Source organism: Eutrigla gurnardus (genome assembly GCF_963514095.1).
Source record: "Eutrigla gurnardus genome assembly, chromosome: 18".
Lineage (NCBI taxonomy): Eukaryota > Metazoa > Chordata > Actinopteri > Perciformes > Triglidae > Eutrigla > Eutrigla gurnardus.
The window spans coordinates 21,769,004-21,795,003 of NC_139929.1; the positions used below are offsets into that span (position 1 = coordinate 21,769,004).

Sequence of the window (26,000 nt, forward strand, 5' to 3'; positions counted from 1 at the left end):
ACTAACGTTTCAGAAGAAATATCACCAATGCCTCAATAAAGGTTTCTGGCTTTGAAATATGTTTTTCCTTAAAGTCTGGATAATTTGAAGAGCATATGAAATTGCCATCCCACCGAATCACCATCAGGCATCAATTGAGCATTAATTAATAAAGAGCCACAGACAATTTCATTTAGTCCTACTGGAAATTTCCATAAATTAGTGCTCATATTAACTCAACTTAATGTAGGTCGAACAGCGAGAGACATGTTTCATTTGGGCACTCACCCAAAACACCCAAGTTCATGTCTAAAATATGATTTGAAGCATATAAAAAGGCAGTATTATGTTGTGTTTTATGTGCAATAATGGACACTGAATGGGCACAAGCCGTGTGTTCTAAGGTAAGAGACCATTTACATTTATTCCTACTCAAATATATCTCTAGTGTTGTGCAATTCAGCACCAGCTGCAGTAATGCTGTTCATTTTCCCACCGTGGGATTAATAAAGGATTCTCTTCTCTTAAATGTACTCAGTTCCTCTCATATCTTCATGACATTATAAAGCAAGCAATGACATTACTTGGGTACTATCCTACCTAGGATACATGCTGCAGTACAGTTGCTGGTCAAGCTGAGATGTGAGCAGGTAGGAGGACAGGGCTCCACCCTCCCAGCCTGGCAGTCTGCCTCGGTCACCAGCACCATGCCGTTGACACAGCCTAAACAACCCATCGGAGAGCAGATGAAATTAGAATTAGGTCCGACTTTAAACACCAGCAATAGAATCGACAGTTTGACAGTGAGTATCAGCCACCTGTTTGTGTGCCGACATCTTTGGCACAGGGCTGGCTGTTGCAGCTCTGGCTCTGCAGGGTCATGCCCTCGCAGTCCCACCCTCCGTTCTTGGGAGGAGGAGCTGAGCAGGTTCTGTTCCTCTGCCTGACACCACCTCCACACTGAGCGTCACACTCCGACCACTCTGTCCACTCTGACCAGTGACCAGCAACTACGAGAGGAGACGGCAGAGAATGAGATTGTTTGAACCGTTAAATCAGATACCAGATACGACTGAAAGATGTGTCCTGTTTAACAACAGGTTCAGAGAACGGACCTGGACATGCTCGAGGGAAACAGGCTCGACTGTCAAACTGAGATCCACCACAGGTCCCTTCGGGCAGAGCTTCCCTCAATATGTCCCTCTGCCGAAACAAGGAGCCCAGACCACAGGACACGCTGCACGCACTCCACGCGGTCCATGGGGACATGATGCAGTCCACTAGAGGAGGGAGGCAGAACCATGGAGCAAACAAGCAGTATTTCACAGTTTGTTCCATCTTATCACCACTTTTGAGGAGGGCTTATATCTTACCACAGTCTTTTTCATCTGATCCATCCACACAGTCCTTCTGCAGGTCACATGTGCGATCCAGGTGAACGCACTCCCCACTGCTACAAGAGAATTGCTTGGGAGAGCACGGACTGGGCACCTGGGGGCGCTGTGGAGTCATCACTGGTCTTGCTGTGGTGCCTGATTAGACAGGAGCAATAACATAGCTTCATTCTACTTAAATACATTTTTTATTATTTATTTAAAAGGATATTCTTTCATTTTACATCTGCATGTGTGTGAAGTCCATCATGATACTTTATATCTTCAATAATGTATCAATATCATCAATACCAACTTTGCTACATTAACAGTGGTTTGAATTGATTCTTGTGTACTTCCACTAGTCTTGGTTACTTCCACTACTCTTGTGTACTTCCACTAGTCTTGTGTACTTCCACTAGTCTTGGTTACTTCCACTAGTCTTGTGTACTTCCACTAGTCTTGGTTACTTCCACTAGTCTTGTGTACTTCCACTAGTCTTGTGTACTTCCACTAGTCTTGGTTACTTCCACTTCTCTTGTGTACTTCCACTAGTCTTGTGTACTTCCACTAGTCTTGGTTACTTACACTTCTCTTGGTTACTTACACTAGTCTTGTGTACTTCCACTAGTGTTGTGTACTTCCACTAGTCTTGGTTACTTCCACTAGTCTTGTGTACTTCCACTAGTATGGGTTACTTCCACTAGTCTTGTGTACTTCCACTAGTCTTGGTTACTTACACTTCTCTTGTGTACTTCCACTAGTCTTGGTTACTTACACTTCTCTTGGTTACTTACACTAGTCTTGGTTACTTCCACTAGTCTTGTGTACTTCCACTAGTCTTGGTTACTTACACTTCTCTTGTGTACTTCCACTAGTCTTGTGTACTTCCACTAGTCTTGGTTACTTACACTTCTCTTGGTTACTTCCACTAGTCTTGTGTACTTACACTCGTCTTGTGTACTTCCACTAGTCTTGTGTTCTTCCACTAGTCTTGGTTACTTCCACTAGTCTTGTGTACTTCCACTAGTCTTGGTTACTTACACTAGTCTTGTGTACTTCCACTAGTCTTGTGTACTTCCACTAGTCTTGGTTACTTCCACTAGTCTTGGTTACTTACACTAGTCTTGGTTACTTACACTAGTCTTGTGTACTTCCACTAGTCTTGGTTACTTACACTTCTCTTGGTTACTTCCACTAGTCTTGTGTACTTCCACTAGTCTTGTGTACGTCCACTAGTCTTGGTTACTTCCACTAGTCTTGGTTACTTCCACTAGTCTTGTGTACTTCCACTAGTCTTGGTTATTTACACTAGTCTTGTGTACTTACACTAGTCTTGTGTACTTACACTAGTCTTGGTTACTTCCACTAGTCTTGTGTTCTTCCACTAGTCTTGGTTACTTCCACTAGTCTTGGTTACTTACACTTGTATTGTGTACTTCCACTAGTCTTGGTTACTTACACTACTCTTGTGTACTTCCACTAGTCTTGTGTACTTACACTAGTATTGTGTACTTCCACTAGTCTGACAGGTTATAAATGCATACCACAGCGTTCTTCATCTGACCCGTCCAAACAGTCCTTTCTGCCGTCACACACCTGTGCCGAGTCAATACAGCCAAAAGACCGGCACACAAACTGGCCCTCCAAGCAATGCACTCTGGGTAGGCCACCATCGTGGGGGGTTGTAGCGACCCACAGAGCTGTAAATGAAAATAATAATAGAGGTAACAATATGTGTCGATTCTGAATAAAGTATTCTTCCAGAATCATGCCTGCTGAAGGGAGGAAAACTAGCAAGGCTGTTGTTTCTCTCACCTTTTGTGGTTTGCAAACCAGGTCTTCCAGAATGGAGGGTTGTGGTGAGATGCAGTCCAGGTTGACCTGTGGTGACCGCTGAGTAGATGGATGGTCTGAATTGATCAAAAGTGACATGCAAACAGCCAAAGAGTGGGAAGTAGATCAACAGTCGAGTTTACCTGTACTTGAGGTTGTTGTCTTCTGAAGTCCTGTTTGACCTGTGACCCCTGGGCTAGCCACACCAGGAAGGCCACCATGGGACCTGGTGGTATGGAGGCCTGGGGCACCTGTGGTGCTGTCACCATGAAAACCTGGTGCCCCTGTGGAGCTGGTCTGGTTCTGCAGCCCTGGAGAGCCTCTGGTTGGAGCTGTACCTGAAAGAGACATAAACAAATACAGACATTAAAATTAGGGAGTCAAGAAGATGCTGTATACTTCTTGACTAAATTGTCAAACAAAGTGTAAATTCAATCACTTAATCATGTGAGGAGACAAAAGAATCAGTGTTGTGGCAGCTCTCACCACAGTTGATCTCGTCAGAGTGGTCCTTGCAGTCCGGTCGACCGTCACAAAGCACAGACACAGAGACGCACTCCTCACTGTGCTGACATGCAAACAGGCCAGGCTCACAGCGCTGCACTTTCCCACCACCAGAGGGCAACGTGGTCAGACTGCTAGGGGTCATCAGCTCATCTACAAAAGGAGGAAGAGTTGTTTCATGTGAAGTAGGCTGAACTACATCTGTAAAACAAAGATAAGCTAGTATACAAAAGAATTAGCTCCTGAGAATTATTATGGCTGTTAACTTAAATGCCTCACCTCCTCTGCAGCCGAGGATCTCCACACGCAGGTAGAAGGTGTGTCTGAACTCCACAGGGATGATGCGCAGGTAGCGTGCTCTGACCAGCCGACCGAGCATACGGGTCACAGGGGCCCTGCCCACCATCCGCACCTCAAACACCTACACCACAACCAAGACACCTTCACATGAGCAATGACTAGAATGATGGATAAGATGTTTTTGTTCCTCTTAACATATATTTCTACTAATAACTAATACTACTCCCGGGATTACTACCGGGAGTCTGGCTATGCTTTCTGGTCCAGCAGAGTCCACTGAGGTCCTGACTGATGCAGACTGGTGGACGCTGGGAACACCACATTATAGCTCCACCTGCCCACTGTGTGGCTGCTCAACTACTCCTGCTTTCTGGTCTACGGCGACATGGTTGGGATGGATCCATCTCAGCTTGGCTGTGCCTGCTGCCATGGACTACTACTGTTGATACTATTGCTTCTGTTAATACTACTACTGCTAATGCTACTACTACTATACTACCAACACCAAATACAGTTGGAACCCAAGGGCCTGGGCTGCACCAGATTTCTGCCTAAAAGCCTATTAAGGCAGTTTTTTCTCACCACTGTCGCTGTAACTCTGCCCCTGGGTGATGTTGGGACTTTGAAATTGTATTGACTGACAAATCATGAGCGTATTCTAGCCCTGTTCAATGTGTTAAGTGTCCTGAGATGACTTCTGTTGTGATATTACACTATAAATAAAATTGAATTGAATTGAATATGAACACATTAATGAAATATTAAAGCTCTAGTCTACGATTTATCACTTGTGCCAAACTTTGTGGTACTATTGGCTAAATGTTCCGATCCAATGCTCACTCTCCTCCTCGCGTCTCGTCCCGACTCACTTCCGCGTTTGAAACTACGAGCAGACAGACGCTTGTTGCCCTGAGCAGTTCAGGTATGGAGCAGGGCTCTCACGTGAGTTCAGAGTGAGATTCTGGCTGAGGGCGGGGAGGGGGGTGGGGGGTTATTGTGGCGAGCATTCGCCGAGCAGTTTGGGATCGAGGATGCACTGCAGTCGGAGTGAGAGAGTGAGAGAGAGATTTACACCGATAATGTTTCATCATTCGTGGCCGTAAACGGCGTCCTGTCTGAGTTCATAGCGGAGGGAATGTTCCCATTCATTGTCTATGTAAGAAGCTGTGCAATGCCATCGTGGAGCGGCGAGTTTCGAGAGACGCGCTGCCGCCCGCAAGCTCTCGATAATCTTTTAAACTGACTGTTGTTGATCTAAAATAAAGACAGATTCAGCAACTGCATAGCTTATTTCTCGCATTAAAATGTTTTCAGAAACACATTTCAGTGAACTATTTTCATAAAATAAGAGGGAGGTGGGAGGCTTATAAAATAAGAGGGAGGTGGGAGGCTGCAAGGGGTGAACGATATGAGCTCGGAGGAGCACAGAGGGGTGGGGTGTGTGTGTGTGGGGGGGGATGGTTTTTTCAAACCTTTCAAATCGTAGACTAGAGCTTAAAATGAGCATATATGTAAATGCAGAAACCATTTGATGTTAAATAACACACTAAATGTATAAATACCTTAGCAGGGCCACCAGGCTTCCCATCCTCACTGTAGTCTGTGAAGAGGCTGCTGTGCAGAGCGAAGGCTAGGCGGTATTTAGTGAGGTAACCCCACATGCGTTCACTGCCCTGGGTCACCACCCCTGATACCCATGTGGGCTCCAGGAAGTCCACCTGAAAATATGGCTGGGGATCTGCAGGTAAGGGGCTCCATCCAGGCTCCATCACCTGACTGCACAGAAGATAGTATGGTTTGGTATTTTTCTGTGTGCTTTCTATTATATGCAGATTATAATTCAAAGTGCATGTAAAAAAAACACATGAAATGTTCTAGTATATGCTTTAGACGCGACAACCAATCAGAAACGAGATCACTCACACGTTAGGGACGATGTTTAGTCTTCCAGCATCAGCAGGGTTGTTCTCACGTTGCGAGGATGACGTCAGCTGACCATATCGAATTCTCCCATCCTCCAGTCCAAGGGGAGAGGAGCAGATGGCTGCAGAATATGATCAATTTTAACACCATCCAACACAGCCACTTTGGAAAACTGAACAACCCATTAAAGCATTTGGTTTGCAGCATTATATTATGTTTCATGTTTCAATTTTATACAGGCTGCTGTCAAAACATACCAAAGAAAATCCACAGAAAATCCATCCATCTAAACTGCATTTAACACTCACCATGATATCCTGGGCCACCACCCTGTAATACATCAGACCATACATTAAATGTATAATAACCTGTCCAATTCTTTCTGCAAGTATTCCTATTACTGTGCAAAGAGTAGTGGGGAAAGGGACATTTAACATAATCAAATGCTGTATGATGCTATCATGCTTACTCTTATGTTTAGATTACGTTAGAAAGAAAAAGGAAAAGTGAAAATAAGGACATATCGGTGACATAAGTATCAGTGACACAGAAATTAGATGATTTGGATGAACTGATGAACTCTTACCGTTGGTGTCGCTGTAGGATGAGTGACAGCCGTCTTGGGTGGAGTCCTAAGAGGAGCAGGGGTGGGTGTGTAGGGTCTGTAAATAAGCACACAGCAATGAAGAGGAGAAAATACCTCAAATCCTTCTTGATTAATTAACACTGAAAAAGAATGAAAGTAGAGCTGGATGGACAGAGATGAGATAAAAAGTAAAATAATGAACGAGGAGTGGATTAACAACAACATGATGAACTAAATCTCACAATTACTAAAACTATTGTTGCCCTCTACCTGTCAGACTGGGTAGTGATGTTGTCGTGGGAATGGCAGCCAGTTTCATCCTCTCCTTTGAGACAGTGGGGGATCCCATCACAGCGCTGCCCTGCCTCGACACAGCCACCTGGTGGGGGGCAGGAGAACTGACCAGCAGGGCAGCTGCGTGGACTGATGGCTGTCGGGGATGGCTGCGTACCTGCATTTATAGACTACGTAAGAAGGATCTCTACTTTCAGTTATGGGATGTGTGACCGACAAAGCCCATAGACCATCAACGTCTGTGTTTTGCTTCAAAGATAAGACAATTTCATTTTCAAAATATGTGTTAATCGTTTAAAGTTTTTTCCGCTGTTTTTCTGCCACCACTATGCCCCCACAACTGCAGTAAGGTAAATGCGACGTCCACTCCAAAATTATCTCTTTAAGGTTTTTCAAATTGCAAAAATCTTACACCATAAAAGAAGGCGTGTTAGGTTGAAAAGCTCACCACAGTGGATCTCATCCGATCCATCCCCACAGTCATTGACTCCATCGCAGACAACTCCCAGTGGGCCTGCTGGCACACAGCGACTGTTTCCACACTGGAACTCCTTCTCTCTGCAGCCGCCTACTGGGGAGACTGGGGAGAGAGGAGTGGGGGTAGTCAACCAGTGGTAACCTGGAAGAGAGATGAGGAGAGCATTTTAGAGTCACGTTTTACAAAAAATCCCAAAGCAGAGCAGCAATAAACTATCTACTGACCATCTCCACAGCCCATGATCTCAAGTCGAAGGTAGATGCCGTTGTTGAAGTCGTGTGGCAGCAGGCGGACAAACTGAGCCAACACCATCCTGTCCAGTCGGCTTTCTGCCACCCCTCGATCGTCATGGTTACCATGAAAAACCTGGAGGCAGAAAAGTAATGCATCAATGTCAAGGTCTAAAAAAGCAATGAACTTCAATGTATATGGAAAGTTGCATGAACTTGGCGGGTTGGATGTGAACCTTGGCTCGGGGTCGGGCATCAGTAATTAGCTCTTTGTAAGTGTACCACTGTCTGCCATCCTGGCTGAACTGGAGGTAGAAGCTGGACACAAATGTGCCAAACACACCACCACCCTGGGTTAGCACACCTGCAGGAGGGGAGAGGGACAGCAAGCCTTGTGTTGATTTCACTGCTATACACTACATAATCTCACATAGAGATTTCTGTTTAGTTAACCAGCATCAATCTGTACTTGCTCTAAGGCACCTGCATGAATGTTTACCAGTGATGTTGTATGGTTTCAGCAGGTCTGTCTGTAGGTACGGGCTTTGCGTGTTGCTAGTGTGTCCCTCAGGGCTCCGCTGTGGTAGGTCCTTATACTCCTCAGGTTCTGGACTCCAGCCCTGCAGGTAAACGATGCAGCATTCATTATTAGTATGTGTCAAGTTGGATTTATCGGTGCTTTCAGTTAAGTTTCCCAGCTGTTAAACGATTGAAACTCATAATTACAATAATATTAGCACACATTTTACAGTTACATCGTCATATACCTCCTCCTTGAACCGACACCTTATCGTGGTGGAGGGGTTTGAACACCTGAATGTTCCTAGGAGCTATGTTGTCCGGGGCTTAATGCCCCTGGTAGGGTCTCCCAAGGCAAACAGGTCCTAGGTGACAGGTCAGACTAAGAGCGGTTGCAAAGCACCCTATGATGGAAAAACAATCAAGGACGTGCACGTCGCCCGGAATGGCGTCACCGGGGCCCCTCCCTGGAGCCAGGCCCGGGGTTGGGGCTCGCAGGCGAGCAGTAGGTTCACCACCCGCAGGAGGGTTCAGAAGGGGCGGGTGCGATGTGTTTTGGGTGGCTGTCCTGGGCGGGTGCCCCGGCGACCCAATCCCCGGACGGTGACACTAGCCATGGGGACATGGAATGTCACCTCACTGGGGGGGAAAGAGCCTGAGTTAGTGCGGGAGGTAGAGCGTTACCGGCTAGAGATAGTCGGGCTCACCTCCACGCACAGTCTGGGCTCTGGAACCCAACTCCTCGAGAGAGAGGCTGGACTCTCTTCTACTCTGGAGTTGCCCGCGGTGAGAGGCGCCGAGCTGGTGTGGGCTTGCTCATAGCTCCCCATCTCGGTCGCCATGTGTTGGAGTTTTCCCCAGTAAACGAGAGGGTCGTTTCCCTGCACCTTCGGGTCGGGGATAGGTCTCTCACTGTTGTTTCGGCCTATGGGCCAAATGGCAGTGCAGAGTACCCGGCCTTCTTGGAGTCCTTGGGAGGGGTACTGGAGAGTGCTCCAACCGGGGACTCCATTGTACTACTGGGGGACTTCAACACTCACGTGGGTAACGACAGTGTTACCTGGAGGGGTGTGATTGGGAGGAACGACCTCCCCGATCAGAACCCGAGTGGTGTTGTTATTGGACTTCTGTGCTAGTCACGGTTTGTCCAGAACGAACACCATGTTCAAGCATAAGGGTGTCCATCAGTGCACATGGCACCAGGACAACCTAGGCCGGAGGTCAATGATCGACTTCGTGTCATCTGACCTCCAGCCGTATGTCTTGGACACTCGGGAGAAGAGAGGGGCTGAGCTTTCAACTGATCACCACCTGGTAGTGAGTTGGATCCCCGAACCTGGTGGTGGACACCGGAAGGAAGGGATGCTGTCAAGCTGAAGAAGGAGTCCTACCAAACCTGGTTGGCCCGGGGGACTCCTGAGGCAGCTGACAGGTACCGGCAGGCCAAGTGTGCCGCAGCGCGGGCGGTCGCTGAAGCAAAGGCTCGGGTCTGGGAAGAGTTCGGGGAGGCCATGGAGGAGGACTACCGGTCGGCCTAGAGGAAATTCTGGCAAACAATCCGGCGCCTCAGGAAGGGGAAGCAGCGCTCCAACAACACTGTTTACGGTGGAGGTGGGGAGCTGTTGACTTCGACTGGGGATATCGTCGGGCGGTGGAAGGAATACTTTGAGGATCTCCTCAATCCCACTGACACGTCTTCCATAGAGGAAGCAGAGGCTGGAGACTCGGAGGTTCATCCACCCATTACCTGGGCTGAAGTCACCGAGGTAGTTAAGAAGCTCCCCGGTGGCAAGGCACCGGGGGTGGATGAGATCCGTCCTGAGTACCTCAAGGCTCTGGATGTTGTGGAGCTGTCTTGGTTGACACGTCTCTGCAACATCGCGTGGCAGTCGGGGACAGTGCCTCTGGACTGGCAGACCGGGGTGGTGGTCCCTCTATTCAAAAAGGGGGACCGGAGGGTGTGTTCCAACTATCGGGGGATCACACTCCTCAGCCCCCCTGGGAAAGTCTATTGCAGGGTACTGGAGGGGAGAATTCGGCCGATAGTTGAATCTCAGATTCAGGAGGAACAATGCAGTTTTCGTCCTGGCCGTGGAACACTGGACCAGCTCTATACCCTCCGCAGGGTGCTCGAGGGTTCATGGGAGATTGCCCAACCAGTCCACATGTGTTTTGTGGACCTGGAGAAGGCATTTGACCGTGTCCCTCGTGGCATTCTGTGGGAGGTACTTCGGGAATACGGGGTCGGGGGCCCTCTGCTAAGGGTTGTACGGTCCCTGTACGACCGGAGCAGGAGCTTGGTTTGCATTGCCAGCAGTAAGTCAGACCTGTTCCAGGTGCATGTTGGACTCCGGCAGGGCTGACCTTTGTCACTGGTTCTCTTCATTATTTTTATGGACAGGATTTTTAGGCGCAGCCGTGGGCCGGAGGGGATCTGGTTCGGGAGCCACTGGATTTCATCCCTGCTCTTTGCAGATGATGTGGTCTTGTTGGCTCCTTCAAGCCAGGACCTCCAGCATGTCCTGGGGCGGTTTGCAGCTGAGTGTGAAGCAGCTGGGATGAGGATCAGCACCTCCAAATCTGAGGGCATGGTTCTCGACCGGAAAAAGGTGGCTTGCTCCCTCCAGGTCAGGGGAGAGTTCCTGCCTCAAGTGGAGGAGTTTAAGTATCTTGGGGTCTTGTTCACGAGTGAGGGAAGGATGGAACGTGAGATTGACAGGCGGATCGGTGCATGAGCTCAGAGTAGAGCCGCTGCTCCTCCACATCGAGAGGAGCCAGTTGAGGTGGCTCAGGCATCTGCACCGGATGCCCCCTGGACGCCTTCCTCGGGAGGTGTTCCAGGCATGCCCCACCGGGAGGAGACCCCGAGGAAGACCCAGGACACACTGGAGTGACTATGTTACCTGGCTGGCCTGGGAACGTCTTGGGGTCCTCCCAGAGGAGCTAGGGGAAGTGTCCGGGGAGAGAGAAGTCTGGGCGTCCCTGCTCAGGCAGCTGCCTCCGCGACCCGGCCCCGGATAAGTGGAAGATGGATGGATGGATCGTCATATACCATTGTGTCACTCAACACCAAAAGTTGAGTACTCATCCCCAGGAGACCTTGAATATATATGACTAATGTGATGTAGGGATGGACTGACCAACGTAATGACTTTGCCAACCCTTGAGCTACAGAGCTAGAATGGCTTAGAAACAGGGAACAAACGGTACAACACAAATAAAAGTGTTTGGGTTTGGAAACCAAAGGAGCATTGTGAAATCTACCATTGAATCCCTACAGCAAGAACCGTAAGGTCATAAGGCCCAGGACCTCATGTTTGCCACCCAGTGGTCAGAGGCTGAAGACAGAATGTACTGAGCCCCTGACCAGTGTGAAAAGAGCAAGCATGGTCAGTTTTTACATTTTTAATCTATCTACTATCACCAAATTGTAAACCCTTGTGTTGCTAAGCCGAGTTTAAATAACTTTCAGTGAAACACATTTTCATGTAGGCCTTGCTGCAGTAATATAATTAAATGCATTGACCCATCACATTAATTTGACCTATCCCTGTGGGGAAATTATTTTTTTAAAGATCAGGGTAGAGGCTTGTGGAGATTCAGGAACATGCTGGAGTAGATTCTAGTACATGCACCAGGAAGGACATTTACATTTAGGTCATTTAGCAGACGCTTTTGTCCAAAGCGACTTATAATAAGTACATTTGTCAAAAGAAGGAAACAAAGAAACCACAACGTATCATTGCCGATAAAGTAATAGCTAAAAATATAACAAGTATTTGGTCCTCATCTGAGTAAAGTAGTACCTTAAGAGCAACAGTGCTATGATCAGAGTGCTATAGGTAAGGTTTTTGGGTTTTTTTTGACGATGCAAAGGCTGGTCGTATTGTATAAATCTAGTGGCTTGGTGTACCTGGAGGTCTCTGTGGGGGTCCCAAGAGTGGAGACGACCTGCCTCAGGAGGGTGACCTGTCTGCTGTGACGAGGCACTGAAACTGGAGGCTGGGATAGTCTGAACACCCAGAGGAGACCAACACTCACCTAAACAGAGGAGAGATGAGATTCCATGAAAATGACGGGGAGTGGAAAAAGATGCTTGAATAATGATCATGGATGCTTAAAACAGCTGAAATATTCTACCTCTATCTGTGAAAATGGATAACAACTAGGGCTGTTGGAATGAACTTTGGGAATCTAATATAATTAGAAAAATAAAAAAATAATCAGTACTATTCGAATGCTGAAATTAGTTTTCAATTTTGTGTTTTCTAACGTTAGCTAATCTCGCCCTCCTCGCCTTGGCCTACCATCAACGGATGGCAGTTGCTTTTGACACATGAAGTCTGGTGAACAATAAAGTTTTCTCAATCACAATCTCACTATCCGAAACACCCGACAGCGGCGCATCATGGAGATAACAGGCGGAGATAACCGCGGCAGCAGCACTCTGTGAAATGAAACAGAGATATGGGCGGAGCTCTAGAAGCGATGACGTCATGACAAGATGCATTCATGCTGCTTACTGCTAGCTAGACCGACCCGCGTCTCCATCAGCTGATTCATCTGGAACGAGACCAACAGCGGGATGTACGTGAGAACGTGAAAGTAGAGCTGACGGTGAGGCGAGGAGGACGTAGCCATGGCCACGGGGACACAGCGTCCCCAAGAGAACACAATGTGGTTGTTTTACGTTCTTCATTATTACTTATCTAGAAAGCTGTCAGCTGTTGGTAATTCAACATATTTTTATGTAATGTTTTTGGAAGGCCCTCTAGTGGACAGGAACAACCAGATTGCTGATAATGGCATTGGCAACGTATAAGCCTGTGTAGTGTAGTTAATATTAATAATAGGCTGAATTAAAGCATTCAAAATTTGAATATAATTTTAATTGATCAACTGATCATGAAAAATACACTAACCTCCAGCAGGAAGTGGATATGTGGGGACCAGAGGTGTAGTGCCCTCTGCTGGCTTGGAGGTCACAGAGGCCGGGCTAACTGTCACAAGAAGGGTGTCATTTTCTCCTACAGAGGTGTTGAACAAAAAGATTAATGTTGGACAACACTCACTTCATTGCTGCAATTGTGGAACTAAATTACTTTCTCATACATCTCATTTCCTTCATCTTCAAAAGCTTAATATGCATCTTTAAGTTTCTAAAAATGAAAATAAATCACCATAAGTCGATATTCTGTCACAAAAATCTGGGTAATTTCTATCGAGTTTGACATTTTGACTCCTAAGGTGGTGTTTGATAAACTGTTGGGTCTCTTGTCAGCAACTATTGCTATGCTCTTGTTTTGACTTCTCTTCTGTGGGTTCAGTAAATGGTCACATGTCTGAGATCAGAAGAACACAGGAGCAAGAGTTTCCCTCTCTGCCCTGTACAGGGAGAATTTGTGAGCTTTTCTCAAGACCAACAACCTTAGAAAAATGACACATATGTGGACAACAAGTTAAATGTACCACTCCAAGAAGGCACCCATGTATGGAAAACTAGTGCTGCTACCTTACAGTCAATTAGTTGACTAATCATTTGTTTAGTCCATTAGTCATTGTTTTTTCATGCTTTCAACTTGTCTGGAAAACTCAAGATATTAAGTGGTGCTTTTGCATGTTAGTTTTGCAAATCTGAGGATGAAATAAAATAATCGATTTTTCAACCAAATCTTTTGAGTCTTTGTTGAGACACTTAGTGACATTAGTAACCATTAGAGTTCTCAACGGGCCTGAAAATTACAGCCCGACCCGACCCGGCCCGCGGGTTTTTAAACCCGAACCCGACGCAGCCCGACACACCAGCATGAATTGTCGGCCCGAACCCGACCCGAACCCGACCCGAACCCGACCCCCCGCGCGCCTGCATTGTTTTCCTCATACACTTGTTATCACGATCAGACAGACAGCACTGCTCCATCTTCTCCAGCCAGGCTATAGGCGTGAGTGCGTCACGCAGCGTCTCCAGCGGCCCGACCCGACCTGGCTCATTTGCGTATTTTTTCGGCCCGGACCCGGCCCAAAACTTCGGGTCCCGTCGGGTTTGTCGGGCTGGGCGGACCCGTTGAGAACTCTAGTAACCATGGAGTGCAGTTCCTTGTGTAGAATTGCTGAATGCAAACAATTCATTATTAAACAGGAAGACATTTATTCAGTGCAGACAGCAGAGCAACAGAGCAGCAGATCTGATTTTACCTTGGCAGTAGCAACACCTGTCTCCCTCTCCAGGCACCAGGTCTTGCCCCTGCACAAACAAACCAACACTCAACATTCGACTCAGTCACCTGTGTGCTAGAGTTGCTAAGGGACACGACTATGCAGAGGAAGAGGAAAGCAAAGGATGCAGAGCTGTGGATTAGGACTTTACATGAGATAAGACTGAAACACAGAGGCATTTAAGCACACAGTCACGTGCTCAAATATCCCAATGTACTGCCCTATATTTCCATAAAACCTGCCAACATACTCAAGCATTAGGGTTCGGGTTAGGTTAGGTTATACAGTAAACATATACATTATGATGATATCATGTGCTGCTCAGAAACAGACAAAGGGAAAGTCCAATCGTACAGTTCCAATCTTACCCGTGGACATCCACTGACAGCGTATGGACAGTAGGGGGCACACTGCACTGTCAGGTTGGGCAGACAGTGACACAACTGGCAGTGGTCTGACCTCCATCGGTCTCCCACAGCATGGGATTGACCCTGGTACTCACAGTCATCACAGGGGTCAGTCTGGCACCTAAACACAGACATGGAGAATGCATGAACGTGTTGCAATACATGGTCTTCGACACGAAGGATGCAGTTTGTCAACTTCAATAGATTTTATCTTTAAGGTATCATGGAAATGGAAATATCATTATAATGTGCACCAAACTGATAAGATCTCCTGAGGAGAGCATGAATTCAGTAAATATTAGGCCTTTTTACACAGACGATTCCACTGTCATCGCGGAAAGGAGAGTCAAAAATGCAATCGCACCCTTTATAAAGACCTTTCCTTCGCTGCATAACGCCGCAACGGTGTATCCGTTTACAAAACATTCCAGCTTTTCGGAACGAGAGAACAACAATGAAAGGAGAACTTTTGCTAGCTCGCATATTTACACGACTCTTCAACCGCACTGCAAAAATGGAATTTCAAGAAAGTAAAAAAAGCCTTGTATCAAGAAAATAAGTCTTATTTTTTGTCCAAAAAGAATATTAATCTTGTCAAGCAAGTTTTGCATTAGAAAAAATATCTCATTTTAAGAAAAGTATGCCTTACTTTTTCTTGATAAGATATTCCAGCTAATTTTGAGCTAGAATGAACCAGAAAAAGAGTATAAAAATGTTTTACGATCAAACCCAGCGGGGCACCAAGATTATTTGCCTTATTTTAAGAGTAAGACCATTTGAACAACATCTCAATTCAAGAATGCCATGAAACAAGGACAAAAGTTTTTATTATTAATATTTTCATTTTCATTACAGGACAGTTGCTTGGTGAGATTGAAAACCATATGGGATATTATGCTGCAAACCAGCTGCAACATGATGTTTAGTTGCTATGCTGCTACAATAACTGATGTATTATTATTTTGATAGTGAGGTTCAAATCAAAACTGGCTTTTCAATCTGTTTGATTATGATGGATCTGGAATGCAGAAGTGCCCTTTTTTTTTTGGATGTTGAATTGAGCAATTGTATTGCAAAGTTAATAAAAAAAAATGAACTGGGGCGGTCGGTGGCGCAGTGGATAAGGCAGCCGCCCCATGTACGGAGGCTCAGCCGGTGGCGCAGTGGATAAGGCAGCCGCCCCATGTACGGAGGCTCAGCCTCGATGCGGAGATCAGTGGTTCGACTCCCGGCCCGGCAATCTCCTTCGTGCATGTCTTCCCCCTCTATCTCCCCTTCCACACTGTCTCTCTCATAATACAAATAAAAAAGGCTTGCATGGCACTCCAGCCATAAAAAAAAAAAAACTGAGAAAGTTGTGGTATCTTGATTTAAGACATCACTTTTATATTTGTTATGCTGTTTTAAGAAATTATGTCTTATTTTAACTACTTTTATGCTCATTATCAATCCCAGATTAAGGTGTAATTTCTTAAATTAGTAAAGAGACTTAAATTCTAATTTTGAGTAATTTAATCTTGAATTAGTGTTTTTTTCATTGCTTGTTTTAGAAGAATTTGGATTAGTTTAAGATTTTCTGTCTAGTTTAAAGTCTAATTTTAGTCTTTCGGAGCTAAGAAATTTGGGCTTATTTTAAGAATTGCTTGTCAAGCAAAAAAAGCTTACCCCATTGGCAGATTTTTTTGCTTGATACAAGATAATTTGATTGAATATGAGAATATTTTACTTCTTTCTAGAAGGGCTGTTTTTGCAGTGCGCAAGTGAAGTTTCTGTGCAACATAAACATATTGATGTGTACAATGGCAGAGTAGACGCCACTTCCGTGTTTACCCAGCCGATGCCGTCACGTGAGTTTCACGCGAGAGTATGAAAAAGTTTTGCTGAATTTTTATAAATGCTTGTATTATCAGGTCAACACTTGTCAACACTTGTTAACCTGATAATACAAGCATTTATAAAAATGTGTTGACCTGATAATAGAAGCATTTATAAAAATTCAGTGAAACTTTTTCATACTCTCGCGTGAAACTCGCGTCACGGCATCGGCTGGGTAAACACGGAAGTGGCGTCTATGCAGCGGTAGCGTTAGCAGCCGAGGAAAGAAGCTATCAGGCAAGTGTTCTTTTAAATAAACTCCTGATGTACTTACAAACTTTAAAATGCCTCGTTTTGTGAGTAGAGACCCTATGTGTACTACTGCAGAAGTTTGGTAACATTCCATGCATTATTAGTGGGGTAATTTACGAGATATACAAGATGTACCATTGCGCTAGTACTAAGCCATTCGGCTGATAGCGGCTATCTTGACCAATGTTGACCATCGCTAAAAATACTTCCGAGGGGGTATTTGGCTGGATGTCATGGTGGAAATTACCTAGAGTGCATTTTACTCCGAACCATCACTTTAAAGCCGCCTGCGACGCGTCACCCTGTCTTCACCACGTCACATGTTCTCTGCCTCGCTGACTCACCTCGTTTCACCTTGTCTCGCCTCTGATGCGGTTCGGTGACGACCTCCGTTGGCGTCTCAGAGGCAGAAACATTCTGTTGTTTTGGACCTCCTCGTTTTGGTTTTTAACGAGGAATTGGAAGCTTGTTGCTACTTCCCTCCGCCTCCCCCCTGTGATAGTGGAACGACCTGAGGGGGGAGGGGCTCTGTGTGTGCACGAACACAGCCCTGCGTGCTGATTGGACAGGATGATATGGGCGCTGTCGATTTTTGCAAAACAAACAACAGGCCCTACATGCACATAGAGGCCGTTTATTTTTCTAAAACCGGATGATTTATGTTGTTCTATCGGAGCGTAGTGTCGGCTTCAGTGAATATGATCAAAAAAATGTTGCCGACTGGGACTTTAAGTTGGTAGTAGACAAAATGTCAAATTAAGCACGTCAGTAGTGTTTTTGTAATCACTCTCACTACCTGAAGGGTCTACCCCAACACTACATGCGGTATTAAAAATACTCCTAATAAATGAAATCAAGAGCCACCGCTTATAGGTTGCAGCTAGTTGACCAGTGAGAATAATACTTCTGCTTTTGTATGCTGAGTTAGGCCAGCAGTCGCACTGATAAGCTTTGGTGTTTCTGTAATTCCACATAGCAGTCATCTAAGAGCTTCAGTAATAAGTAATTATTGTCCTCATGTATGATGTATGTGTTTCAGGACATTTTCATATGTCGTTCTCCCCAGTCGCTGATGGATGTGGTACTGTGATGTAGCTGCTGAATGTTCCCAAATACAATGTATTGTTTGTGCAACTAGCACTAAACTAGAACAAGTACAGTTGCGTTCAAACCGGAAATGAAAATGGGTGGGAGGGCATATGGTGAATATCCATAAGTAGGAGTGTAGACAAGTACCATGAGAGGAGGGCTACGTACCGGCGGGCTTTCCTGTAAATTCCTCTACACGTTCTCCCGTCTCCATGCTTGATGGGGTTGTTTGGGCTGCGGAACGACCACTGCACACTCTGAACGCCACAGGGCCCCAAACACTCTCCCCACTCAGACCATGATGACCAGCCACAGTGCGCTGCGGGAGTACCAAACCGACTGTGTTTAAGGCAGGAGCAATATCCGGGACAATTGGATTTCATGTCTGTTTGTCTGACAGCTCACCTGAACAGTCCGGGTTTGGCCGGCATCTCTGAGGCCTTCCTCTCTCACAAAAACAAATCTCACAGTCCACCTTCATCTGCTGACCCGGCCAGTAGCGCACACCTGCCACCTCACACACACACTCCTCTGGCGACACACACTGCTGCATGTGGCTCATCACCTGGCCCTCCGGACACCAACAACCTGAAGTTAGAGACGAGTTGACTGTGAGGAAAAAAGGTTGTGAGAGCAATGTAAAAAAGAACGAAATGGCAGGAAGCAACGATTTGTTTCAGATTCAATTCCAGATGGCTGCTGACTAACCTGAGGAGCAGGGTGCTCTCAGGTCACAGGTCACCCCACTGCTGATGTGGGCACAGGACACGAGGCAGGGAGAGCAGCTGTGTCTCACCAGGCCAGTGGGACAGCTGGTGTTGGCACATCCATCATCAGGACAAGGCTCTGGAGCGACATCATTTATAAGATTTGGAGAATTCAAACTTTCTTTGATATTTTGATCAGATTTTTTTTGCATGATGAGTTTTTTCTTTTCATTTGGCAAACATCACTATCAGATACGTTTTCAAGATACATTAAGAGCTCTATTTAGTAAAACTTTCTTTATACATGACATTTGGTAGAATATATATGCATATACAGTATTTGCTCTATTAGTTACCCTGTAAAATCAGTATTAATTTCATAATAATTTCATACAACTAAATGGTCCTTGTGTAAAGTATTAACAGGGTATTGGCTTTGGCTGGATTTTGAGTGAACATTTTGTCTTTCCATACTGACTCTTGATTTTAAGCCACATAACACAAGCATCAGCATTCAGTTCAGCCTTAGTGTTAAGACGGGTCTTACTGATTTCCATGGGGAGGTTGGATGATCCAGGGAGCTGGGAACAGTCTAGACCTCCATAGCGAGGAGGGATGCAGCCTCTGTGTCTGACCTGCACGCCACCACAACCACTGGAACAGTTTGCCCAGCTCACCCACGGCAGCCACTGGCCATCCACTGGAGAGGAGGAGAGAGCATCACATTTTACTAACAAATACCATACATATTTTATCTTACGTCCGCATCAAGACCCAGCCATCCTCAATAGGTTGAGCAGTTAATGATGACAGATAGATGTCCACCTCCTTACCAGGGCAGGTGGTGTTGAAGCATTGCTGCCTCTGGAAGTCCTGCCCCCGACAGTCCTGCAGTGGATCTCCTGGGGGGCAGGTTCTCTGGCGGCTCATGGAGCCCGTCCCACAGGAGGTGCTGCAGGGGCTCCACGGACCCCAGGAGCTCCAGCTTCTACAGCCCTGCTCATCAGTGGAGCCTCCGAGTGGTGCTAGTGAGGAGTCTGGGCAGTCCACCACACCATTACACACCTAAGAAATATGGCAGTGATAGTGAACAGGAATGAAGTGTATTTGTAATGTTTGCTGCTTTTGTTCATGTTTTTAATTTCTCCGACATTAATGTCAATTAATGTTTTATATGATGCATGCTGATGATGGCTAACCAAGATCACTGTTGATAAGATCATATTGACTATCTGATCCATGTTTTGCTAATTTTTTAAGTTGATAATTTTAATATAAAAAGAACTACAGTAATATCAATTAAATTATTAAAAATGGCACTTCTAGAACTTCATTATGCAATGCATCAACTGAAACATCCTCTAACGTCATAGTGCAAAAGACAGTTCTATAAATATACTCACTACCAACTAAATACATAGGGCCCTAGTTTCGTGGCGCAGCGCAGGGTGGCCTAATGCAAGTTTCGACCCGCGCAGCCTTGCGCACGGTCAGTTTGGCAGTTTGGTGGATCGCCTGCACCAAGATGGGTGTGGCGGCGCAGCAGGGGGAGGCGTCACAGATTCAGCTTGGCGTAGCGGAAGTTTCGCGGCAAAAAGCCTCGCCGAGACTGCGCTGAAAGCCCGCCAGCTCCAACCTGGTCTACTCTTGGCGCAAGGCGTAAATAAAGTCCATTCATTCAAGGTGAATCACAGCTGGCGGAGTGGAAGTTTGGCTGACGGCGCGCAGTGCGTACACGTCATCAAGACCTCGCAGGCAGGTTTCCACAGTTCCAGGCACATTTAAATGCAATGAATAATCACAACAAACACTATTTAATGCAACTAATTGAATCAACACGTGAATTTATATCTATATAGATATAATGATTCAGACCAAAACATCTCCCTCTCTCTCTCCTGTTTTTCATATCTATCCACTGCTAATAAAATGCGTCTAAAAAAATCTTTAAAAAAAAATACAGCAGCTCGTGCTGGTCTGAGGTCTCGTGCCTCGGCAGCCTGTTGTCCTTGTCCGTGGAGAAACACGCAACTTTGCCGCGAGCTGGGACCGGAGTTGGGGCTGCAGCTGGTCTGAGCGGCACGCGAGGTCCCGGTGTCCCGCCGTTCTGGTGTTGGACGGGGAATCCGGTGCAGCTGTGGAGCGCAGATGATGAAGACGGTGATGATGATGATGAATGGCCCGGCCGGCTCATCTATTATGTCTACTGCTGTGCGCCCTGACCCTGTTTTGTGATAGACATGCCTAAAATGTGCCTACAATTTCTATAGTGATATAATATCGGCATTGTTATTATTATGATACGCGCGCACAGCGCGTGATGCGCGTGGTGGGAGCGGCGGCGCTGCTTCTGTCATCGGGTTGTCAAGTGACGGAACTTGCACTGAACCTCCCCTAACGCATTAAAGGTGAGGAGAGGAGCTCATTTGATTGGTGAAGATCTGAATCGGCTGTATTAATCCCAGTCCACGCCTCGTCTCCTCCTCGTCTCCCACTCACGCCTTCTTCTCCTCCCTCTTTCCCACTTGCGCGGGTGGGAGTGACGGGAGGTGTGCCTGCGCTAGCCTGCGCGGTGCACGAAACTTGCAAAGTCCAGGCGGACACACCCCGTCGGCGCGGCGCAGGTGCGCTGCGCGCTGACTACGCCTGGTCTACGAAACTAGGGCCCATAGAGTTTGGCTTGCTGGTGGTTGATATCATGCTGACCTGAGACATACCATGTTAAAGAGGACACAGGATCCATCCATACAGGTAAATTCAGAGCAGCTGAGAGTGGTGTTCCCACTGCCAGGGGGTGCTGGAGATACAGTTTTATCTGGACAGAGCAAGATTCAGAAAGATATGATTAAATATACCAGCGATATCAAGATACATCAGCATCTGTGAATATGGGAGATTCGGATGTACACTGCCTTCAGGTTTCCTTCCTATATGTATTCTTTGCTTCTTTTAATCCCTATCTTCCATTCTTTTCAGTGTTCTGCAGTCCCTTGCTCCATCTCTTCCCTCCATCTATCCTCACCTCTCTCTTCTTAACCCATTAGAACTCACCACACACCAACTCATCTTCGCCCCGTGGACAGTCTGCAACGCCGTTGCATACTTTTGACATGTTCACACAGGTGCGGTTGTCACATAGGAAGCTGTCTGGGCAAGGAGGGATCCGGGCAGAGCCTAGTAGGCAGACAGAAGTATTGTCAGGGTCCATTTATATGTCTTCAGACAAAGGCCGGATTTTATAATCTCCAGGGCTTTTTTGATGCTCAAGTCCCTTGTGTTAACAGTAATTTACCACAGTTGTCGATACTCTCGTCCGAGGCATCTCTGCAGTGTGGGGTCCCGTCACAGAGCTGCTGGTAGTCCACACACTGGTCCCCGCTGAGACAAGGCACCTGACCGGGACCACAGGGGCTGTTACACTGCTGCTCGTCACTAGCATCCATACAGTCTGTTTCCCCATCACAACGCCAGGCCTGAGGCACACACTGCCCACCAGTAGCACAGCTGAACTCATAGGACCTACAAGCTGGAGAAACAGGGGTGTATAAGAGAAACACTGCGTACTGCAAAACATCCTCCTAAATCTCTAAATGATGAATGTCATTACCTGAAGTGGGCGTAGGGGTAACAGGGGAGGGTGATGGTGTTAGGATGACAGTATAGCAGTTGGTTCTATTCTCATCCTCTCCACCTCTGCAGTCTGTCGTCCCATCACACAGCTTTGTGGTGGCAACACATGTACCGTCACTACAGGCAAACTGGTCAGGAGCACAAGTCACTGCCACACACAAGAAGGATGACATCTGATTAGTGACTCAACCATGCAGGATGCATTTAGAGCGGACACAATAGTAGTCTGTGTACCTTTACTTGGACAGACGGCTTCGTCTGCTCCAGAAGGGCAGTCTCTCTGTCCGTCACACACTCTGTCTGCAGGGACACACTGGTCCCCGGGGCATTGAAACTCCCCTGGTGCACACACACACCTATAACCAGCCAAAACATTTACATTATGATGATATCGATATATGTGATGCTCAGAAACAGACAAAAAGACAGTACAATCTGTTTGTTGTGAGCAGATTTGGGCCAAAGAATATTTGCGAATCATTTCATCACTTTGTTGGCCAGCACTTTTATGTCTCAATGGGAATATCCTGCTAAAAAAATAAAGAAAGAAATAAAACATTCTTGAGTGTCCGTGGCATTCTGGTCAACAAGACTGATGATGACTGATGGCTTAAAATATTCTGCAAAGAATATATAAATGAAAAACGCCAGTCCGTTTTCCTCCTGACAATCCCAAATACCAAAGTTCAGTAGACGTGAAAACAAACCCCCTCTCGTCACTGAGGTCGCCGCAGTCATCATGTCCGTCACAGTGGTGGAGGTAGAGGATGCAACGTCCTCCAGCACACAGGAAGTCTCCCTCATCACACACCACACCGCAGTCTGGACCAACAAAAACACAGTTCATCACAGTTACATGCGTACCCTACAGAGTAATCTTCCCACATATAAGACACAGTATACTGAAGTGTTTGCCATCCACACATTTTACATTCAAAACTTCTTTTGATGTTTCTGAAGCTTCCAACGTCTCCTAATATAGCTGCAAGTCTCTTTTGTGTGCACGGAGCGAGTGGGAGAGCGTGGTGAAAATGTTGTTTTTAAAAGGTTATACGCCACCAAATACAGATATAAGCAAGATATTTCATGAGATTAAAAGATGTTGTGAATTGTAGAAATGATTACATTACATGACATTTTTGAGTCTTGGACTGAGAACTGCGACAGCTGCGGCTGCAGCGCGCAATGTATTAAATGTGTATGTTTTTAAACAATTACCTATCGAACAATCGTAGCTAAGCTTATGTATTCATAAGGCCATGGAGAGAGAAGATAAAAGGACACAACATTGGCCGTGCGGTTCCCTAATAAACGGATCAAAGCATTTTCATATTTGTATGACTTCTCATGTTTCTGAACCTGCACTCTGTTGCCACACTGGAACTGGAACGCTCAGGGTCACAGACATGTCTCCAGTCAAAATGTTAAACATTTAAAAAAATCGGTAATATGACCTCTGCTCACATGGTGAACATTACTGGAGAGATTACCTTGCTCATCGGACCCATCAGCAAAACCACAGTCAAGCCGTCCGTCACACACGCGGCTGGCTGCCAAGCACTTTCCACTGGCACACTGAAACTCCCCCGGGGGGCAGAGGGGCGTGGGGGGGGCAGGTCCACAGAACTCCTCATCTGATTGGTCAGCACAGTCTGGGTGGCCATCACAACGCAGAGCCAGGTTCAAACAGGGTCCACTGCAGGGGTCGGGGTCAAGTCACTTTATTTACTACAATAATTCATTCTAGCAGCAAATACTGCAAAAAACATTCAGCAAAATGTTGGAACATGGTGTTGGATGTTTAGCTTCACATTCGGGGGTGTACCTTGCATTAGTGTAATTACGTGCTAGCATGCCAAGCCTAACATACTTAACTTTGTTTAACATGTCTGGGTGAAGCCTTTACGAATGCATCTTCATAAAAGACAACATTATGCTTTGGGATATATTTCAAACAAATATTTCTGCTGCTGCTTTAACATGCTAGCTGTGCTCATGTAATGTCTGTATTTCATACAAGACATTTATTAAAGCTCCTTAATACAGTTTTGAGATTGTGACCTCATGGATGATCTCACCTTGGCATGCTGGTACAGTGGAACTGGTCTGGAGAGCAGGTGGATGGGCAGATCTCATCTGAACCATCGCCACAGTCATCCTCATTGTCACACATCCACTGGGAGGGGATGCAGCGCCCCCCAGCACAGGTAAACTCTGATTCCAGACAGGGAGGGGGGGCAGGAGGGCAGGCCACACCCTCACACTGCCACACACCATCCACACAGGAGCTGGACACACAAAGGCAGAGAAACCCCTCTGACTTACATTTAGATTGTGATAAAAGACTGGAATATAAGAAGCACTGAAGCAGACTGACCAGTTCCGGCAGTGTTGTGTGATGGTTGTCCCAGGTGGAAACATGGAGCCTTCCCATTCACACGGACACTGAATGGGAACTACACAGCTGTCTCCTGTGAAGCAGAAAACAAACTGACAATGCTGCTATTCGTTGCCACAAGATGGGAGAACATGGGTTCTTTAAAGATAAGAGACTATTTTTCTTGTTTCATCTTTATTTGGCATTTCATCCAGAATTTAAGGATGACAGCAGCATTCATGAAATGTTCAAAACAGAAAGGGTCCATATAGAGTGTAAACACTGATCCTGTTTCTAGGAATCTTGGGAGATAATAATTCCTATACAAATCATGTTTCAATAATTAGCTTGTAGTAATCAAGTATTCTGTTTACAGTGTTCATTTTAAGTCTTTTTCATAAATGAAAACATTTTAAAACTATATATAGGCTAACGTTAATTGATTTTGTGTTTTTTTGTGTGTTTTTTTTAACTGCCTCACTGGCGGCCGATCTGAGGGTGGCGCTGTGTACATTGAACACATCATAAACAAAAAGAAGGCCTTTTCACTCTATGGAAAACAATTACACATAGGAAAAAGACCTGTGTGAGCCGCCCTCATCAAGTGGGGACTAGAAGGCATGCAAGTGCTGTCCATTATATTCTGATGTTTTCAGAAATCTATTGGTGGTGACAGAGAACATATCAGGGAGATATATATATATATATATATATATATATATATATATATATATATATATATATAAACACACACACACACACACACACACATTGACTATTTCATGAAAATCCTACTATTTGCAGATGCCCTGTCAAGGTTTGTCACTTTGTCACTTGTGAAAAAGGAGCTAAGTGAAAGAATTATGGATCATCCTCTGGGGTGCATGAATATCCACATCAATCTGATCATCAGTTGTTTTGTTATCTGACCAGCCATAAATGACACAAATACATGCATAAATAAATACACAAAAATGATGTTCCAAAGTGTATATGACACCAGGTTTAGCTTGGTATAGCTTACCATGCCGGACCATGCCAGCAGGGCAGAAGCAGCCCTCCACACAGGAAAGAGCGTCACACTGGGAGTGTGGACTCTGCTGAACACCGGGACATGAGGGAGAGCAGGCTGGACCGCAGGGCTCATACACCAGCCCATTCTCACACTGCAGAGCTGCAGGGAGGGAGACAAACAGACAAGAGCAGGTCAGAAAACACAGGTTACAGTATGACAGTAGTGCATGCACAGAAGAATGGCTGTGTGACTTTGACATACGACAGAGCTCTTGGGACCTCCAGCGGATGTAGACCCCTCTGCGGTTACACTCTTCAGCGTAAGCAGCCACGGCTGTACAGAGACACTCACAATCTCCACCGGAGTCACAGCTAAAACAGACACACACAATATTCAATAACAATGTGAAT

At 46.0% G+C, this 26,000-nt stretch overlaps 1 protein-coding gene across 1 annotated transcript in view; it reads right to left on the reverse strand.

Moving 5' to 3' along the window:
- Positions 1-26,000, reverse strand: part of sspo (SCO-spondin) — a gene marked incomplete at its 5' end in the record, with an annotated part of 130,722 nt that overhangs the window by 85,098 nt on the left and 19,624 nt on the right. The window contains 38 exons of the mRNA XM_084033780.1: positions 580-702; positions 798-989; positions 1,095-1,259; positions 1,353-1,511; positions 2,900-3,055; positions 3,171-3,236; positions 3,338-3,526; positions 3,675-3,845; positions 3,972-4,113; positions 5,555-5,768; positions 5,916-6,036; positions 6,224-6,245; positions 6,502-6,577; positions 6,781-6,952; positions 7,244-7,414; positions 7,498-7,639; positions 7,740-7,867; positions 8,003-8,123; positions 11,936-12,063; positions 12,945-13,049; positions 14,218-14,266; positions 14,607-14,766; positions 18,030-18,180; positions 18,267-18,449; positions 18,570-18,707; positions 19,116-19,268; positions 19,402-19,633; positions 21,286-21,383; positions 21,620-21,742; positions 21,861-22,094; positions 22,176-22,346; positions 22,433-22,554; positions 22,906-23,020; positions 23,689-23,894; positions 24,277-24,486; positions 24,576-24,669; positions 25,600-25,749; positions 25,852-25,961. Of these exons, the coding sequence (XP_083889906.1) occupies positions 580-702; positions 798-989; positions 1,095-1,259; positions 1,353-1,511; positions 2,900-3,055; positions 3,171-3,236; positions 3,338-3,526; positions 3,675-3,845; positions 3,972-4,113; positions 5,555-5,768; positions 5,916-6,036; positions 6,224-6,245; positions 6,502-6,577; positions 6,781-6,952; positions 7,244-7,414; positions 7,498-7,639; positions 7,740-7,867; positions 8,003-8,123; positions 11,936-12,063; positions 12,945-13,049; positions 14,218-14,266; positions 14,607-14,766; positions 18,030-18,180; positions 18,267-18,449; positions 18,570-18,707; positions 19,116-19,268; positions 19,402-19,633; positions 21,286-21,383; positions 21,620-21,742; positions 21,861-22,094; positions 22,176-22,346; positions 22,433-22,554; positions 22,906-23,020; positions 23,689-23,894; positions 24,277-24,486; positions 24,576-24,669; positions 25,600-25,749; positions 25,852-25,961 (5,462 nt within the window). The remainder of the gene's footprint in view (positions 1-579; positions 703-797; positions 990-1,094; positions 1,260-1,352; positions 1,512-2,899; positions 3,056-3,170; positions 3,237-3,337; positions 3,527-3,674; positions 3,846-3,971; positions 4,114-5,554; positions 5,769-5,915; positions 6,037-6,223; positions 6,246-6,501; positions 6,578-6,780; positions 6,953-7,243; positions 7,415-7,497; positions 7,640-7,739; positions 7,868-8,002; positions 8,124-11,935; positions 12,064-12,944; positions 13,050-14,217; positions 14,267-14,606; positions 14,767-18,029; positions 18,181-18,266; positions 18,450-18,569; positions 18,708-19,115; positions 19,269-19,401; positions 19,634-21,285; positions 21,384-21,619; positions 21,743-21,860; positions 22,095-22,175; positions 22,347-22,432; positions 22,555-22,905; positions 23,021-23,688; positions 23,895-24,276; positions 24,487-24,575; positions 24,670-25,599; positions 25,750-25,851; positions 25,962-26,000) is intronic.